We start from the raw sequence: 18,406 nt of genomic DNA, 5'->3' as shown, positions 1-18,406 counted from the left end.
GAGCCGAGACGATGTATAAAAAAAAAGTAATCATCGGCAGGTTATATTGTCGTCTCTGTTTGATAGAGAACTAATGAAAATGCTCCATAATGGATGTGATGTGGATACTACCTGGGCATTGTTCACATAACAATGAACACTGTTTATTTGAAAGGACATTCAGCAGCTATTTGAAGCACTGCTGAGAAAAGCTGAAAGATTGAATAGATCTGGGAGATGGTTTTCAATGTTTAATTAGCAATGGATGCTGGGAGTAGAGACCTGGGTTACTGCATCATTGTGTGCGCTTGGTAGCGATGGAGAAGGAAGGACTAAGAGGCAGACAATCTGACATTATTACATCAAATGTTTTGGTGATCTGTGTGCTATAATTTACAAACGTCTTACATAATCACATGAACTACAACATTTTAATTGCAATTGTGTTTGAGTTAATTATATTCTCTGCAGACAAAACAGATGAAGGGGAGGGAGAAGATGAAGGAGGGTGGCCATGACATCACGACTAAGTATGAAGTTTCCCCACATGTAGTGATGATACAACAGTGAGATTATTGCTCAAGTTGGATTTTATTTGGTTGTTGCAACATCGGAATAATAACCAATTTATTTTATTTTTTTTATTATATTTCACATCCTGAATCGGAGTCGGAAAACTTTTCGGACCAAGACACAGTGCTCACCTTTTATCCCACCAAAAGCCCGACGGTGTAAAAGGTGTAACAAAGTATTTAACCTTTATTAAAGGGCTAGCAATATCTAGTTTTGGCCTGTGTGGGTCATGTTGTAAAAGCTCATTTATGTGTGCATACAAATGCAGAAATATTTCAATTTTGTTTATTTTGTGGGAGGCTTGCTCCACACACCTCCAGTGAATTTTCGAATACAGGATCCATGACACACCCAACACCTCCAGTTCAAGCACTAACACTTGATGACATAAGAGTGAATCATCATGTGCTCAGTTGGAATGGAAAGTTAACCTGATGTTTCAATGGGGATGGAGCATTGGAGCAACATCTTGTCAATGCTCATCCTCATTTACACTTCCCACAAAGGACGGCATAGGGGAAGCCATAAATGTGGTTTTGGCAACAAACCCACAAGGACTATTCAAAGACCCTTTTCATTATTCGGTGCACTACTGTGAGTACTTTGCCAAGGACTGTTGCAATAAAAGGTCCCAAACTTGCGTTATAGTTTTTGCATTGGAGTCGGTTATGAGGAAAGATCCATCGTATTAAAGGTTACATGTCACAAAATGGTGGGGCGGGGGTCTTGCGTGCCTTAGGGATCCTGAGAGCTATGCTGTCGGGGTTCCGGCCCCTGGCAGGTTTAACCAAGCCAGACAGGTTTCAGGTGAAGGGCCAGACTAAGGACAGCAACGGGTCCTCCAGGTTGGAGGTGGGGCTAAGTACTCCACCCTGTAAAAACACTATAAGTTACAGAAACTTCCCCCCCCACCCCCCCCCCCCCCCCTATTTGCTGTCACCTTGACCAGCCTTATGTCCCATTGGGAGGAAGAGGATACGTTAAGTGAGTATCACAAAATGAGTAACTTTTGAGAGCTGATTTTCAACACAATCAAATCTCACATTCTCACGCTACCTCTTATGAAGGATCATCAAACAAACCCGCCTATCGATTTCCTCAATCAACCACTGGAACAGGCTCAATCACTCGAACCTCTCGGCGTTACCATTGACAACCTCTCCGATACAGACCATACAATCAAAGTTGGCCTCCAGCATCCCAAGTTCCTCCTACCATTTTAAAGTCTTTGGTATAACGAAGGAAAACGCACATCATCAGCTTCAAGATAAATGTTTTATTCCAGCAGTATGGATGAATATAAATAATTTTTCTACATAAGCTGTACATACTCTTTGGCTTGAGTACCAAGAAACAAAACAATGCAAAGCAATAGAGTTACTGAAATCTTAAATAGATTAGGCGCGTTCTGTTTATTACGTAAGGGAAGGGAGAGGATGGGGGTGTGCAGCACACATCACAACCGTTGCTTTATACTCCATCCCCCTTCATTCTCATGTTATTTTCAATAATTGTTGATTCTACCAATCCGGAAGCTTTATGAAGTCCTACTCTCGTATGTGGAGCTGTGTGCAAAATTCACAGCCTGGAAAAGGTCCACCAAAAAACAAATATTTTTCTCCATTTCATTTTGATAATTTTTTTTTAACCGATTACATTTTTTCTTCTTCATTTAAACCTTTCAATTTAACAATCAATCAGAGTCGCGCAAGAAAAATGGCCAACAAACTAGTCCTGTCCACGTAGAGTTGTACCCCATCCTGGGAGGCTGCAGATTAATTCAGGCCGAAACAGGTGTGCGGTTTTGCGTCATTTCTAGAGGTGTGGCTACGCAGATGAAAAAGTAACAATTTTTCCAGATATTGCACAATGGCGGTATATTGCATTTTTGTTTCAAACATTAAAACCTAAGACTTAGGATTCGTTTCATAGTTTTAAAACGAGTTTTAATTTTTTAAGTTAAAACTCCCCCCCTTCAGTTTCAATTCTGCATAAATACATTTTGACACATTATCTTACCGCATTGTTGCATCAAAAAAAATCTCCACTTTTGTTCAACGCAAAAAATCAAAATGCAACAATAACAGAGCCCAATGTGTTTAAAATGAGTAATTTGGTGAGAGTTAAGCGTTGTGGGATTAAATCGTGGAGAGCAATTCCCAATGCGTACTTTGCACATGGTGAGAAAGGTGGGAGTGGGGAAGAAGTAAGAGTTTGAGTCATAAATTCCAGGATATTTTCCTAGGTAATAAATTTAGATGGCCCCTCACCTATCAGGTGATCATATTTCACAACACATAAATAACAATGCTCAAATGCCCCATTTCCAACAACAACTTCAGGGTGGGTTTCAATGTGAAAAATTCCCAAAGGCATATAACGAACGAGAAACGATACGTAATCATCGAAACAAAGGAGTTGCAGGCTTGTTGGGCCTTTGTCAGGCAATTCTTAAAAAGGTAAAGGCAAGACATAGTACAACGTATGCACACACATGAGGTTCAAGAGAATAACAGTCACGTGATTCACTTGTTAAAGGTTTGGCTGAGGGCAGAAAAAAAAGGGAAGTTCTTAAAACTCGAATCTGGATCAAAAGCACCAGTTATAATGATGATCTCGACCAAAGGACACGAGAGTCAGTCAAATGTTTTGACGTAATGAATTTATGACTTGCAGATAGATTATGTTCGTTGCTTTCATTTTATAGAAGGCTATCTTACACAGGGACGAGGAAAGGGGAGGGGGAACCGGTGGTGGGGACAAATTGTATGAGAATTTTTTTATAAAGAAGCCAGGAGGGAGGCAGGAAAAAAGTCCAAATTCCCAACAAAGTCTGCACAAGTAATATGTAGAGAGCCTACATCGTAATTACACAGAATGTCCTTTATAATTGGCATGTGGAATTTTGGTTCCTTCCAAGCAATATCTCTCCACCTTTTATTTCCATAATCCATCTGAAGCCACTCGTCGATCAATCAAAGCAGTGGCAGCACTTTGTTGATGTTCTAAGCTATGCCCCTTCAATACTCAAAGCAACTTTTTACCTGTGCTGCAAGTATGTGAAAGATAATCTCCTTAAAAACCAAGGAGTTGTAAAGAAAACAAACTACACAATTGAAAGTGTTCCTATTGTCAGCATTTTTGGGGAAGTGCTGCTCCTTGTGCCGCAACATTGCCCGCCATATAAGCTTTCGAACTGGCACGCACTTTGCTTGCAGCCAGGAGCTGACTCCCAAGATCAAATACGGAGAGTTGGTGCGTACGATATTTATCTATAATTCCCTGGTCAATCAGACCATCAGCTAAAGCATCGTCAATGTTGAACTGGAGACCTGACTTCCTGTCCACAAGCAGAGTGCTCTTCTTTTCAGGAGACTGGTAAATTATTTCTTCCCATTCGCATTCCCTCCCTGACAGGTGCTGGTATTGCTCTTGGTTAATATACTTTTCACGATAAGCTTGTTGGATATTCATTTTCTTGCCGAGATCCTCATCCACTACGAAAATCTTCCGCTGTTGCAAGCTGGAAAAAGCTGCCGTCTTCAGCTCTATTCCTCTTTTTTCCTTTAAAGGCAGCAGAAGCATATTTGTTTTTGCATCTGCAAAACAACGGCTGAGAAGTTTCTTATACGTGAGGTTTTCTTGAGTATTCGGGTCAAAAAATCCTTTCGTGTCTTCCGTGGCATCGGATAAGATCCTATTCATCTCTTTGTCAAAAAGTCCGCGGCTGTAGGCTGTCTCCACAGGCAGTCTGTGGCTGGCTTGAGGATCTATTATTCCTCCCGTGGCAATCTGGGCTTCCAAAAGGCGGACGCCATGATGTTTTACAATTAGATTCCTTTTGAGAGCCTGGAAGAGTGAAATGCGTTTCCCGGTGTATGGATCATTGTAGCCCATAACCGCCCCTTCGGCTGAAAGCAGCTTTGTACGAAACTCGTCACCGATGAGACCTGCTTTTGCAGCTTCCTCTACAGTGAGCCGTGCATGCTTAACTGGATCTATAATGTGTCCTGTTGCTGCCTGTGCTTCAAGAAGCTCCAGTGCTGTCCCTGGTCGGATTAAACCCCTCTGCATGGCTGCATAAATAGGGACCGTTTCCTGGTTTCTTTCTATGAACAGACCCGCAAGGCAACCTGTACCTGAAAGATACCCTCTGATGGAGTCGCTTACCTCTTCAACGGTCTTGGAACCCCTTGAAAGATCACATGCTGTGGCTTCATCAATCACACCTGAACTTACAAGTTCGTCCATTGTGAGGTCTCTTCTTATCCCACTGAACTTTAGATATTTGGAGGAGCTTTCTTTCTCAATCAGTAGTTCTGATATTCTCGATAAAAGCATTGCTTTGGTAAGCTTTCCAGACCTGTAATCTGCCATGAGCTTTTTCTTTGTTTCTTCATCAATAAGATTCCCATCAAAAATCTCTTGCAGGGTGAGCTCTTTTCCAGTGTTCTTTCCACAGGGAATTTCTAACTTGAGTTTCTTCAGCTCCTCGGCAAGTTGCGTTTCTATCACAATATAACGAGTCTCACTCTTACTCACAATTGTCTCAGAAACGTTTGGCTTATTTTCCAAAAATGTATTCTCCGTGTTTTCTATTTGCTCAATCTGTGCGATCACGATGTCTTGTGAAATCTTGCTCCATGGTTGCTTCTCTTTGAGAACCAGGAGGCAGAGTCCAGTATCATGATCTGTGATGCACTGCTCAATCAGCTGGACATATGTGAGGTTCTCTTCTGTGTTGGGATCGAGGAAACCTTTGGTTTCACTGTGTGGATCAGTAAGGTGCCTGTTTATCTCCTCATCAAAGAGACCTCTACTGTAGGCCACCTTTATGGGAAGTCTATGGCTGGCTTTGGGGTCTATTATTCCTCCGGTGGCGATCTGTGCCTCCAGGAGACGAATACCGTGGCTTCTCAATATGAGGCCTTTCTGCATGGCTTGAAATAAAGAAATTTTGTTGCCAGTTTGAGGGTCTTTGTAGCCTGTAATTGCATGTTCTGCCGCCAAAATTTTGTCCTTGAATTCTGCACCAATTAAACCTTTTCTTACTGCCTCTTCTACAGAAAGCTGAGTATTGCCGACAGGATCTATCATGTATCCTGTCGCTGCCTGAGCTTCAAGCAGTTCCAACGTGGTTGCTGGTCTCAACAAACCCAGCTTCATTGCCTTGTATAAAGACACCTTTTGTTTTGTCTTCTCTATATAAAGCCCAGCAATGCTCCTGGAACCTCCAAGAAAACATGAAAGAGATTTAGACACTTCTGCTGTCATTTTCTTACCCTGCGCCAAACCATCAGCTGTTGCTTTATCAAGTATAAGTGATTCTTCTAAATCCTTTACAGACACCTCCTGACGGAGTCCCGGAAGCTTGAGGTCCATTTTCCTTCGCTCGTTCTGTTTCGCTTCCAAAGTCGCTCTCAGCTCTTCTGCCGAAAGTTTTCCCAAGTGAAAATCTCTTACAAGTTGTTGTCTCTCCTCCTCGCTCATCTCAACATCCCAGAGCAGATCCCACATGGACCTTCCACCAAGTCCTACCAATTTGGTGGTGCGCAAAGAATCCTCCACCACAGATAAAATGTTTCCATTCACCTCCGACAACTCGGGCTGCACGACAAAAACAAAACATTTCTTACATTGGCATCATAAATGATTCCAAAGGAGGCAGATCGCATTTATTAAAACAATGCACTGTATACCCAAGGACATTGTACTGTAGTACATTACATAACTACTACTGCCTCTTTAACGGCCTCACCTATTCCCACTCTCTTGTGGTGCTGGCTGGGGAGAGTTTTGACCAAATTATTTCCTGAACCAGCTGGCCAGGCCTTATGTTCGACTGAAAGGGCAAGAATTTGTAATTTGTTCAGGGTGCTGGCAATAACTCGCCGACTCTTCATGAAGGACAAGGATTAACACATTGCAGTTCTCAATATGAAATCATCACGTGGAGTCCATTTGTTTAGCAAACATTGCTAGCTCACCTGGAACGAAGTTCACGGGAGCTGATGCGATGGCGTGTTGTCAGTTCGTCCGTTAGTCTGTCCGTCAGTCCCTCTGTCCGTCAGTCCATCAGTCCGTCAGTCTGTCACTCGCAATTTCTTCTCCAAAACCGCTGATGGGATTGTGACCAAATTTGGCACAAATGATATTTGTTGTGTTGTGACTAAAGTTTATTCACGGTATTAAAAAAAAAAATCAAAAAAAATCAGGGTCTAAGGGGGTCTACTGGCGGTCAAAGTGGATCCAGGTTTGCCCCCTCCAAAATAGGAATTTGCTTTTTCCTCTGAAACTACACATAATATTTCGATGAAACTTGACTACAACCTTCATCACCAGTGACGTACCGAAGTTTGTTCACGGCACTAAGAAAATTGAAGTCTGAGGGGATCTATCGGGGGGGGGGGGGGGGGGGGCAAAGTGGGTCCAGGTCTGATCCCCCAAATTAGATATTTGTTTTCTTCTCAGAAAGGACATACACGATTTCGATGAAACTTGACCACAACCTTCACCACCCGTGACGTACCGAAGTTTGTTCAACCGTGAAAAAGTCTGCGATCGTTGGACCAAAGGATAGGAAGAGCCAGATATTCAAAAACCAAAAGAGAGGGAAATTCAATGCATTCGCTTTAAAAGAAATAAATCCAAGGACTAACGTGAAACATGAAAACCACAACGTGCTACTTCATGAAAACACACTTCATGTACTTCTTCTTCTTCTTCTTCTACTTCATGTACTTCATGAAAGTCATGAAACACCCACAACGTGCTACTTCCTTGCTTGACGTTCAGCATTTAAAAGATTAAGTGCATGGACATTCCCATATGTTGGCATCCATGGAGAAGAGGAAATTCCTCCTCAGGAAATGCCCTACTGAGTGGTGATAAAGGTGGAGCCATTGTTGTGACGTCGCTGGTACCCAGAATACCCCGGAAAGTGACAGCACTTACCCCAACCTCAGTGGTGATTGTCTCGTCTAACAGTCTTGGTCTTGTGTTGCGTCACATATGTTTGTCTGTATGTCCATGTATCTGTGTGGCAGCTCCACTTTGAGCCTTAGATCATGTATATAACAAGTCCTGAGCTTGTACAAATTTTGAGTTAAGCCGTCTGAAAATAATACGAAGAGTAAGAATTACAAAACGGCTATTTTGAGTCATTCAATTCTGTAGCAATTCAGCGATGCTGTCCGAAAGTTTAACGAGTGTTATTTGATGTGAAATCGTCCAGATAGGTTGATAAGGGTACTTTATAGGTTGATAAGGGTACTTTATAGGTTGATAAGGGTACTTTATAGGTTGATAAGGGTACTTTATAGGTTGATAAGTTTGTAAGGTGGTCGATTTTTTGAGGTTTTGTGTTGTATAAACCTATGGTTAAACCATCCTCCCCACATAGGAAGTAAAGCAACCTCTTGATACAGCACAGATAAGTCACCTCCATTACAAGCAAGAAGAAACATGTTTTATGAAAGACAGAGTTCCGCACCAGTTTGGAGCACAGCAAGCGCAGCCTTTGCAGAGTCTCCACCGAAATCTGCAGCTCGGATCGAAGTGAAGGGGCGCTTGGTACTGAAGGTGACACCTGAAGGAGAGACGATGCCTCCTGAGAGACGCCCTCAAGGGTTGTGCTCAACTCTTCGACTTCCTCCTTCAACGAAGCCTGCAAGAGGACAGGGTAAAGGCCACATCCTTTCATTCGGACTTAATCTGGAAGTCAACATAACATCACTACAAGTTCTGATAAATGACTACTCATTGATCGGTCATATTAGAGATGATGTGCCAATCTCCCAAACAATTCCTGCCGAGAAATTTAAAGGATATTTGGTGAAGATGCAGATATTTTGGCATTAGTTTAATTGCACGAGTTAGGATTCTGAAATACTGTGAACCCACAAAGCGCTGGATTTACTGGTTTTTCACATTAATTTCCCATATTTGGTAGGGCCACGATCGTGGCCCACTGCGTTATGGTTTCTGAGCATCTATTCTTCTACTACTCCAGTTACCTTATCCCCAATACATGCACAGACGTGCACACTTTCCATACTCACCATGTGTTGATCATATTTGTGCACTCCATCTGGTGCTGCAGCACGACCTTCACATGCCTCCAGCTGTAGACGTGTGTTGCGAAGCATAGAGATGTATCGGCGACACGCAGCTTCACTCTCTGCACCTGCACGAAGAATATTAAGATCATAGAGTTCAGCAATTGCTGCCATGAAACTGTAAGTGGGGAATTTATATTATATTATATTATATATATATATATATATATATATATATATATATATATATATATATATATACATACACATACACACACAAGGCAGATCATTCCAATCGTTTTTTTTTTTTTTGTTTTTTTTTGTATACAGAATCGAGGCTCGTGAAAGAGCTAACATTTATCACACAAACAAATCAAACAGTTTACAAACAAACAAACAAATCAATCAAAGCAAGGACAATATATACAATGGCATCAACAAAATATATAAAAAGAGGGAGGCGGTAGACAAGATGGGGAGAGAAAGGGAAGCACACAAACACAACATTTGAGAGCAGGGACATCGGGAGATGTGTGGGAGGGAGAGGGCTTGGGGGGAGGAGGCGTGTGAAGGGGGAGGGGGGTGGGAGAAGTATAAAACACAAGGACACCAAGGACTTCCAGGAAAGAAGTTGGTATTTCAAAAAAGTGGATTTGGGGTGAAATTAGCGGGGGTGGAAAAGATCAAGGTTTTGGATGGGGGAAGATAAGAGATTATTTTCATAATTCATTTCTAAATCCCAAGTTTGGACATCTCATAGTGCTTCACATCAATGAATGAGAGTCATGAAAATCATGAAGAAGTACTTTAGCAAGCGACACATCGGTGATGTATCTGAAGGTGTACATCACAGATGTCCTCACCATTCCCACCGACAATGAGAAAGGAGTGTTTGAGCTGTCAAATCTGGGGTTTCGGTGCCAATAGATTTGTTTATAAAAAGTTCCATCATTTTTTTCAACTACTGTGTACATTTGCGAGAAGTTTACAGAATATGCAACATTAAAAAAAAAAATCCTCTCGATCAATCACAGATATCTGTTTTGCATCTTTCAACCCTGATGCCAGTCGTGATGTTTTCCGGGTGCTCACTTTCACGCTGCATTTGTTGCAGCCGTGCCCAGCAGGCCTCGGCCTTGGCTTCCACCTGTGCTCGCACCGTGACATCAATCGCCAAACCTTCCTGGCTTCGCTCCCGAAAGTGGCGGCGTTGAAGTTCCAGTTCCTTTTGTGCTGTAATCAGCTGCTCTGCCTCCACCGTCTACAATCATACCACCAAACCCACAATGTTAATCACCTTTCCAGAATGCCCTTTTTACTATCCCATACACGTGAAGCAAAAAGTGGGATTAAGCAATTGGTTCACTTTTTCTGTCTGCCCATCCGTCCGTCTACAAACGTCAGTTTATGATCGAGAAACAACTTCATTTCAATTGAATGTTATGTTTTGAGCATGGATCAGAAAACAAACCTGTAGTTTAACAGTATTTTGGCTCGAATTTGTCCCGATCGCGCATGCACAGAGAGGAGCGAGATAACCATTTTACGCTGTCTGCCTGTCTGGCAGTGAAAAAAATATTTTAAAAATCATTTTAAACAGGAAGCTTAGTGCTTTCAAGGATGTCATAAAGGACTAACAACAGGCACGTAGAACTAAAGTAATGTGTTCGATAATGTAGTGTAAAAGACGCTGCATCAATGGTGGTAAACTGCGAAATTTCTTTTTTTTTCTTCTTTTTTTTGTATACAGAGTCGAGCTTGCAACCTTTCAAATCTATATTTTATTTAAATTTAATTATCCACTGGAATACTATGGAACATAAATTGCCTTCTTGACACTTTCAAAACCCTTCAGTTTAGCAATACTTGGACAAAATATTATGGCATTTTAAGTCATCATGATCCACTCCTCTCCCTTCCCCACTCATCCCATCTCCCCTCTCCCTTCCCCACTCATCCCATCTCCCCTCTCCCTTCCCCACTCATCCCATCTCCCCTCTCCCCTCTCCCTCCCCACTCATCCCATCTCCCCTCTCCCTTCCCCACTCATCCCATCTCCCCTCTCCCTTCCCCACTCATCCCATCTCCCCTCTCCCCTCTCCCTCCCCACTCATCCCATCTCCCCTCTCCCTTCCCCACTCATCCCATCTCCCCTCTCCCTTCCCCACTCGTCCCATCTCTCCTCTCCCTTCCCCACTCATCCCATCTCCCCTCTCCCTTCCCCACTCGTCCCATCTCCCCTCTCCCTTCCCCACTCGTCCCATCTCCCCTCTCCCTTCCCCACTCGTCCCATCTCCCCTCTCCCTTCCCCACTCGTCCCATCTCCCCTCTCCCTTCCCCACTCGTCCCATCTCCCCTCTCCCTTCCCCACTCGTCCCATCTCCCCTCTCCCTTCCCCACTCGTCCCATCTCCCCTCTCCCTTCCCCACTCGTCCCATCTCCCCTCCCCACTCTCACTTCTCTCTGCCACCACCCTATCCCACCCACTACCCTATCTCTCCCACTCTCTCTCCCTCCCTCCCACTCTCTCTCCCACCACCCTATCCCTCCCACCACCCTATCCATCCCTCCACTCTCCCACCCACCCCCGCCCCACCTTTCCCTCCCCACCCAATCTTAAACTACTTCAGCCACAGTGCAAATTCCACATAATGTAAAATGTGACTTCAAGTCCTCACCATTCCCACCCATTACCTCTCCGCCCCCCCCCTCAGCCCCCACTCCTACCTCTCCCCTTCTACACCCACTCTCTCCTCTCTCCACCCCCCCCCCCCGCCCCACCACCCCCCAACACCCCAATTTAAACGGGGTCCTACGTAGCATTACAAAAAGGTTTCAAAGTAGTTACTGCACAACTCATCCCCCCAACCCCCATTTCCTCCCTCTCCATTTCTCACTTCCCTCCTCTCCCCCATTTCCCCGCAGCTAAGAGCTTTCAAAGAGGTCCTATATAGTATGCATGCATCTCACGAAACAGCAGCAGGGACATGCTATCTTTTCCCCGGGATTTATCCCATTTTCATTCAGAACACCGAGAGGGACCTCAGAAAACGCAAACACACGTCAAATAGACCTTACGAAAAAGCAATCCCCGGGTCCGAAAGCTGTCCATCTATTTAGCATTTTTTTTAGACAAGCAACAGGATAAGTTGTTTCTCCATTTACTTTTTATACAATCTGAAAACTATCTTCTTTTATCTTCATCTTTTGCATGTATGAGCCAAACTGGAATTGTCTACCAAATTAGAAATTAGGCCCCACAAGCAACCAAATTCCATGATATACAGTAGAATATCATAAACCACAAAGTCGAATAAAATAGCATTTTAAACCCCATAGAGTTAGACACCTTTTGACCCCTTTAGACATGGATACTTTCGACAATTTAGACCCTTTAATAAGCTAACTACCATTGTATGTGGGGGATGTAGATGACCTTTAGACCCCTGAAGACACTTTATACCCCTTATGCCCTTTAGACACATACCACACAAACATCTATGGAGTCTTCTTGCAATATACAGACGATACTTTCAGCAAGTAATGCGCAAATTCCACCCACCTGGAGGGTGGGTACTCTGCTGGTATTATAATCACCAAAAGCCTAAAATATCCGCTTTCAAAATTCCTCTTCAAAATCTCTTCATATCCCAAAATAAGTCAAACTTGCGTCTCGACCTCACCTTATCTCCAGCCCAGCTCCAGATCTTCTGGATGTGAATCAGAAGGTCTCGTGTTGCCCTGAGCTCCTCGGAGCCTCTTATTAGCTGCTGTTTCACCTTCTCGAGTTGCTGCTCAAGCCTAAACAATAAAAACAATTGACCACAACAATCCATAGTCATCTAATTATGATGTAACCTTCAAATAAAATAAATTGGATTTAAACCAACAATGGGAATTCAATGAGGAACTTCGGCCTTCGATGTAAAGCTCACCGCGCACTACGCTCTTTCGCTTCCAAGTTGGGTGGCCCCATTGTGAAACACACGGAGGGAAGTTTAACGCTCTTCCCATCTCGACACAATACGGTCCACTCCTTCCCCTCAGCTCGACCATCCAATCGACATTCCTCGCCTTTACTGACCGTCACCTTTACACCAACAGGAAATATTAGAAAGAAAGCAATGGCATCAACAATATATACAAGAGATTGGATTTTATGAACAAAATGCCATCTACAGCCTCATCGTGTGGAAAATAATTCAACTCCACTATCCTCGGTGCAATCCCTGGAAGATGAAGAAAAAGATGTATAGGCAGGACAACCTTAGAGGAACATGGTTAAATGGTAACAAATCACCTTCCCATGGGAGCACTCGCAGGCAGCACGGAGGGGGACAGAAGAAGTCTCGTGCTGACCGGATCCCCGAGGTTTCAGCTGTACGACTGTCACCGCCCTCTGCAAGAGGTCTTGCACCCGAGATCGAAGCAATTCCGCCTGCTTCTGGTCCTACCATAGGACAAATTAATGCATCAAATCTGACGAATCTTCATGGTCTTACTAATGTCCTTGCAAAAAATCTTTCATTTGATGATGCAAACATACAAATCAAGCGATCAATCAAATTAGACAGGCAGTTGGAGAGACGAACCAGTGGGTTGGCAAGAATCTTGTTGATGCCCTCGAGCCCCGAGTCAGCATTCCAGGAAAGCCTGGTCTTCACGTTCTGCTGCATACTTTCCAGGTTTTTCTCAGCCTCAATCAGGTCTTTAAAGAACTGATGATGTGAACACAAACAACCTTGATAAGAACACAAATAACTCCTACCCCGCGCAACCGTTATTTTCGTCTCCCTTCTCTCTTGTTGGCATTTCCCCTTCTCTCTCTCTCTGCTGTTCCTTTTGTTATGTTGCGTCCTATTCCGCTCTGTGTTGTAGCTCTTACACGAGCCTTGACGGTGCATACAAAAAAAAAGATTTCATCCCCAAATAACGGTACTTGGAGAGAATCCGGCTTCATAAATTTGAAGCAAAGGAAGGAGATGCGTGTTTGGTTTATGCTGGGAATTGAATAAAGCCTCCATATTTGTGTGGAAATTTCCTCACTAGACTTTATATGTCGACATTGAAGAATTTGGAAGAGAAGAACCATCGGCATCCCCTTTGTGGGCCAATACTGGGATTCTAGGTTCAAATCCCATATACTGTCCTGCGATTTGCCCCATGTCATCTGATGGCCTTGTCCAATGTGCCGTTCATGTACAAGCTCCTCTTTGAGCCTCTCAGATCACCATTGAGATCAATGTTGCAACACATTCAGCTTAAGATTTTTAGAATCCTCACGAAAGCAGATGATCATAAAGAGTCCATTCAAAATGTGGTCACGTGGCTCCTGGCCATGTTTGCTGACCTGGAAGTATTTCGTGTTTTCCTGTAAATGGGTCTCCGCACAGTCACGGAGCTGAAGCACCCAATGCCAGCGGTTCATGAGGTCATGTAGCGCTGTCTGGTGGTACAAGGGCACATATAAAAGGTCAAGTACCACAATCACCACCATTTTTATTCTGACACTACATAGGCTTACGGGCCTACCAAGGCATTATTCATGCAACGTACTTTAGTGGAGACATTGTCAACCGGAACATGACATTATCAATGTACAAGGGCATATTTGATACACTAGCAACGGTACCCGCCCTACGGGCGGGGCTTCAATTGGGAGGCCCAAATGAAAAGGTAAAATATCAGAAATTGAAGGCTTTTTTTTATTTTAAACGATTCATATAAACATCCGTTGAATCATATCACACGCAAATCATCAATATCTAAACAGTATTTGTAGAATTTCAATAAAAGCCACATCACTGTTCATATCGGTAAATATTATTCCATCGTGTTTCAAATCGTGATCGATACACTATGATCGTGATGATCGTGATCGTGAATCGTGATCGATAATCGTGTTCACAATCGCTATGTCGTATGTACTCCTGATACGTGTACCAAATTCCCGATACGTGTAACTGTACCAAATCAACAGTTAAAAGGATTTTGAGCCGATAGGTGTTACGGCCTTGGCAAGATCGATGGAGACAGCGATCTGTTAGCATATACACCGCCAAAATAGCTATGTGGAATTCTCTCATGTAGAGATTAAATGTCGTTTGAACTTTGGCCGAGGTCATTATTTACTTTTAATGATGTTTATACACGAATGATGTTTAATGATGTTTATATTGGTTTTGGGTCGTCCTTTCTGCATATCTCGTGGGATTGTGAGCTGGAGAGACGGCCGTGATGGCGGCGAGGGGGATGGAATTCTCTCAAGCAGGGATTCGACCCGTGTCCTTATAAAAGGTCTTTGTCCAAGGTCACCGAGTCCGATCGGTGCAGCTGTGCAGCGATCGGTGCAGCCGTTTGTGTGGCACCCGGGAAAACAACATCGTCACAATGAACGTCATCGTCACAATGAACGTTATGCGAACGTGAATGTTATGCGGGAGTCCAAACCTGAGAATGCTGGAGACCAAAGCTGAAATTGGGAAAACTAAATAGCCTATTTTACTCCTGGAGATCCCAGGATTATCCACCCAAAATATCGTTGCGATCGGTTCAGTAGTTTTTACGGTACCTTCGAACAGACAGACAGACAGATGGACGGACATTTGGTGAATTATAGTAAGATTGTACAACATCCATGTTACAATAATCACATAATCATCCACCAAAATTTCCCAAATATTACATTATTAACCAACTTCCTCGTTTGGCTGTAAATAAACTTTACAATGATGCATCAGCAATTCAAATGATAAACACTGCTGTACAAATGGTACAAAGATGAGAGCTACAACTCAGGCTACCAAAGTACCTTGATGAATGAACTCGTGGGATGTCCCTGTGTTATCAAAACCTCACCAGCCTTCTCAAGACGTTTGATGGAGGGCTCCCGGCGAGCCAACTCTGCTTGAAACTCCTGCGGGATGCACATAAATCGCCATTTTTAATATTTACCAATTATTACAAAAATCGCTTGGTGTTGCAGCATCTTCAGTTTGCCTTTTTGACGATAAAAATACTTGGAAACAGATATAGGTCATTTGGCCCGTCATGCAGGTGCCATAGCAACACCCTATTTACAATCTATCAGTTTGCTTATCTTCTGCATACTAATTAGCCCAGTCATTACTAATGTATTATCTTAATAAAACTTAAATCCACATCTTTTATATTTAGTTTGCAGATCCCAATTAATCCGTTGGCAGGGAATTTAGCCAGTGTACAAGCACACTGTACTACTCTTTTGAAGTCAGGACAACTCTTTTGAAGATCTTTAATGTCAGGACAAGATGATTCAGATGCAATCAAGCTGCCAACTGAGCTGTCATACCACCACTCAGCACACCATACACAGCCCTCCTTTCAGCTCTTCTTTCCCAGTACTAATTCCAGGCTCAGCTGTAGCTTGCATCCAAGATCCGAAGTGATCGAAACATTATAGTCAATGATAGTATGTCATTTGATCTTATGTGACATCACAATAAAGGCTGCTCATTGTGTTTCATGGAGCTCTCCCAGACTGTATACAGTAGATTAGAAGAGGATCTTGTGTTGCAAGGTGCATATAATCGCTCAACCCCAACAAAACATATCAAGCAAGAGGTATATCTATATTATAAAGCAGGAGTGTCTGTCCATCTGTCCGTCCTTGAACTACTCCCTCAGTTTTGGGGCTAGCCCCGCCAAACTTTCTGTAAAACCTTTTTCTGTAAAACCACCTAGCGGGTTTCCTTGGGTGGGTGGAAGGTTTCACAAATTCCTCGATACAATTATGATTTTGAGTTTGAATCGTACGAAACTGCTCCCTATCCAGATGTAAAATCACGGGTTCGGCAGAAACATTCGCTGGTTTGATAAAATCTCAATACAATTCTGATTTTCGATTTTTTTGATCTGTATGAAGTGTTACGTGTCCATCCTTGCTGATCATCACGTGTCCGTCCTTGCGTCCATGGCAGATCTGTCTGTATTGCCATTGGTTATGACGTTAGAACTGCGTTTATATTTGTTCACCACACGAGTGTTTGTAATGTTGTATTTTGTTATATTAATGGTATTGTATTAATTTGTGATTGGAATGATGCTGCTTGGAAAGAAAATATAGAGAGATTGAGTTTAAAGAAGAATGAGGAAATGATGCGGGTGTTTCCACCAGTGACCTTCGTGGATTCCCATTTTATTTGCAGTTTCGCCATTGACTGCATGTAGAAACATTCAGCTGCAGTAAGTTTTTTGCCCAAATCCTTCAATGTCCATGCCTAGCCTGGTGTTGGCTTAGCAGTTAGGGTACCGGCTTGGGATCCTAGGATCCTGAGTTCGAATCCCGGTCGATCGCTGAATTAACGCCAGAGGGGTTGACTCAGCCTGTCATCCTTCCGAGGTCGACAAATTGAGTACCAGCTTGCTGGGATGAATGATCACGGTGTGTACCCCGATTTAGAATAGGAACACCGTATCCCTGCGCATCGTAAGAGGCGACCAAGGGTTGGCGTCAGGAAGGGCATCCGGCCATAAAAACATTGCCTCAAACAGGGAACCATGATTGTCATGGGGCCTGCAAGGCTAACCCCTGCTCTAGTGGGGAAAATGGCCTTAAAACGATCATTCATTCTTCAATGTCCATGCCTGACGTTCACCTGAAGGTGGTACAGAAATGTGGAATTTATTGGTTCATGGTTTGGCATTCAAAATGCCATTTCCACATTGTTTGTTTGCATTTGGCCTCCCACCCATGTATAGCATGGGTACCTCGCTAGTTCTTTGCAAAATATACAATCAGACATTTGCATTACACTGTACAAGACAGTCAGCTTAATGTGCTTCCCAGGATGCAGCACTACTACTGGCTCTGCATAGAATGGAAGATTGGGTTGGATCCAATTTGGTTAGAAATAAACCTAAGACCAGACAGATGAGTGCAATTACATGATTGCAAATTTAACCTACCATAAGGAATATGATAAGGAATTTGATTTTTAAAAAAAACAAAAAAGCATCTAAAGAAGAGTCACGACGAAAATGACGGTGTAAGCAATAAAATGTGTTTTTCTTCCACAAAACAAGTATGAAAAACAAATTTTGACCAACACAGAGATCGATGACATTGGCGAAACTTCCATCACGTACCAAATGACTTCTTTGTTTGCTCTCCATTTCCGAGTTCTTGTCACTCCAATCAAAAGCTTCCTCACGCTCAGCTGCTTTTGTTATCCATCTGCTCTGCTCCTCCAGGGGTCTCAAAAACTCGACAAGACTCTCGAGATGCGACTTCCGGGAGGCCGAGTTGTCCTACACAATAACCGCCCGGCAAGAGCATGAGGGTTACATGAATCACAGCTTATAAGGATTGCATGCAATGCAATAAGAGTATATTCTCATGAAGAGAAACTCTTGTTAAAAAACTAGAACGACACTCTTCGACAGTTTGATTTAAATCCCTTCAGCTGTTCTCAAGTTGTCACATTTTTACCTGACATCACCTCACTCTTCACCTTTGATGCCAAAATATAATCAGATAATCTTTGCATCATAATACATACTTATACTAAGTTTGGTCAGAATCCCATCACTGGTTCACACGTTATCGCAGTAACAGGATTTTTACCTTCCATGACCTTTGGCCTTTGGCCTCGTGACCCCAAAATCAAATCAGTTCATCTTTTCATCATTATACATACGTGTACGAAGTTTGACTTAGATCTCTTCAGCAGTTCTTAAGTTATTGCGGTAACGAAATAATTGCAACTTAACATGACCTCTTGACCCCAAAATCAAATAAGTTCATCTTTGCATCATAA

At 43.0% G+C, this 18,406-nt stretch overlaps 1 protein-coding gene across 1 annotated transcript in view; it reads right to left on the bottom strand.

The window, feature by feature from the left end:
• Positions 1–18,406, bottom strand: part of LOC137422397 (epiplakin) — a 147,788-nt gene that overhangs the window by 87,483 nt on the left and 41,899 nt on the right. Inside the window, exons 15-26 of the mRNA XM_078772581.1 lie at positions 17,736–17,897; positions 15,421–15,525; positions 13,960–14,055; positions 13,202–13,327; positions 12,910–13,059; positions 12,545–12,699; positions 12,293–12,410; positions 9,702–9,870; positions 8,613–8,737; positions 8,045–8,218; positions 3,690–6,159; positions 3,597–3,601 (exon numbers count right to left, since the gene is read on the bottom strand). Coding sequence (XP_078628707.1) covers positions 3,597–3,601; positions 3,690–6,159; positions 8,045–8,218; positions 8,613–8,737; positions 9,702–9,870; positions 12,293–12,410; positions 12,545–12,699; positions 12,910–13,059; positions 13,202–13,327; positions 13,960–14,055; positions 15,421–15,525; positions 17,736–17,897 — 3,855 coding nt within the window. The remainder of the gene's footprint in view (positions 1–3,596; positions 3,602–3,689; positions 6,160–8,044; positions 8,219–8,612; positions 8,738–9,701; positions 9,871–12,292; positions 12,411–12,544; positions 12,700–12,909; positions 13,060–13,201; positions 13,328–13,959; positions 14,056–15,420; positions 15,526–17,735; positions 17,898–18,406) is intronic.

This window comes from Myxine glutinosa, chromosome 2 (assembly GCF_964187855.1).
Source record: "Myxine glutinosa chromosome 2, kmMyxGlut1.1, whole genome shotgun sequence".
In the NCBI taxonomy this organism is placed as follows: domain Eukaryota; kingdom Metazoa; phylum Chordata; class Myxini; order Myxiniformes; family Myxinidae; genus Myxine; species Myxine glutinosa.
The sequence above is the reverse complement of the archived record's forward strand: the minus strand, read 5'-3'. Positions and strand labels throughout refer to the sequence as shown.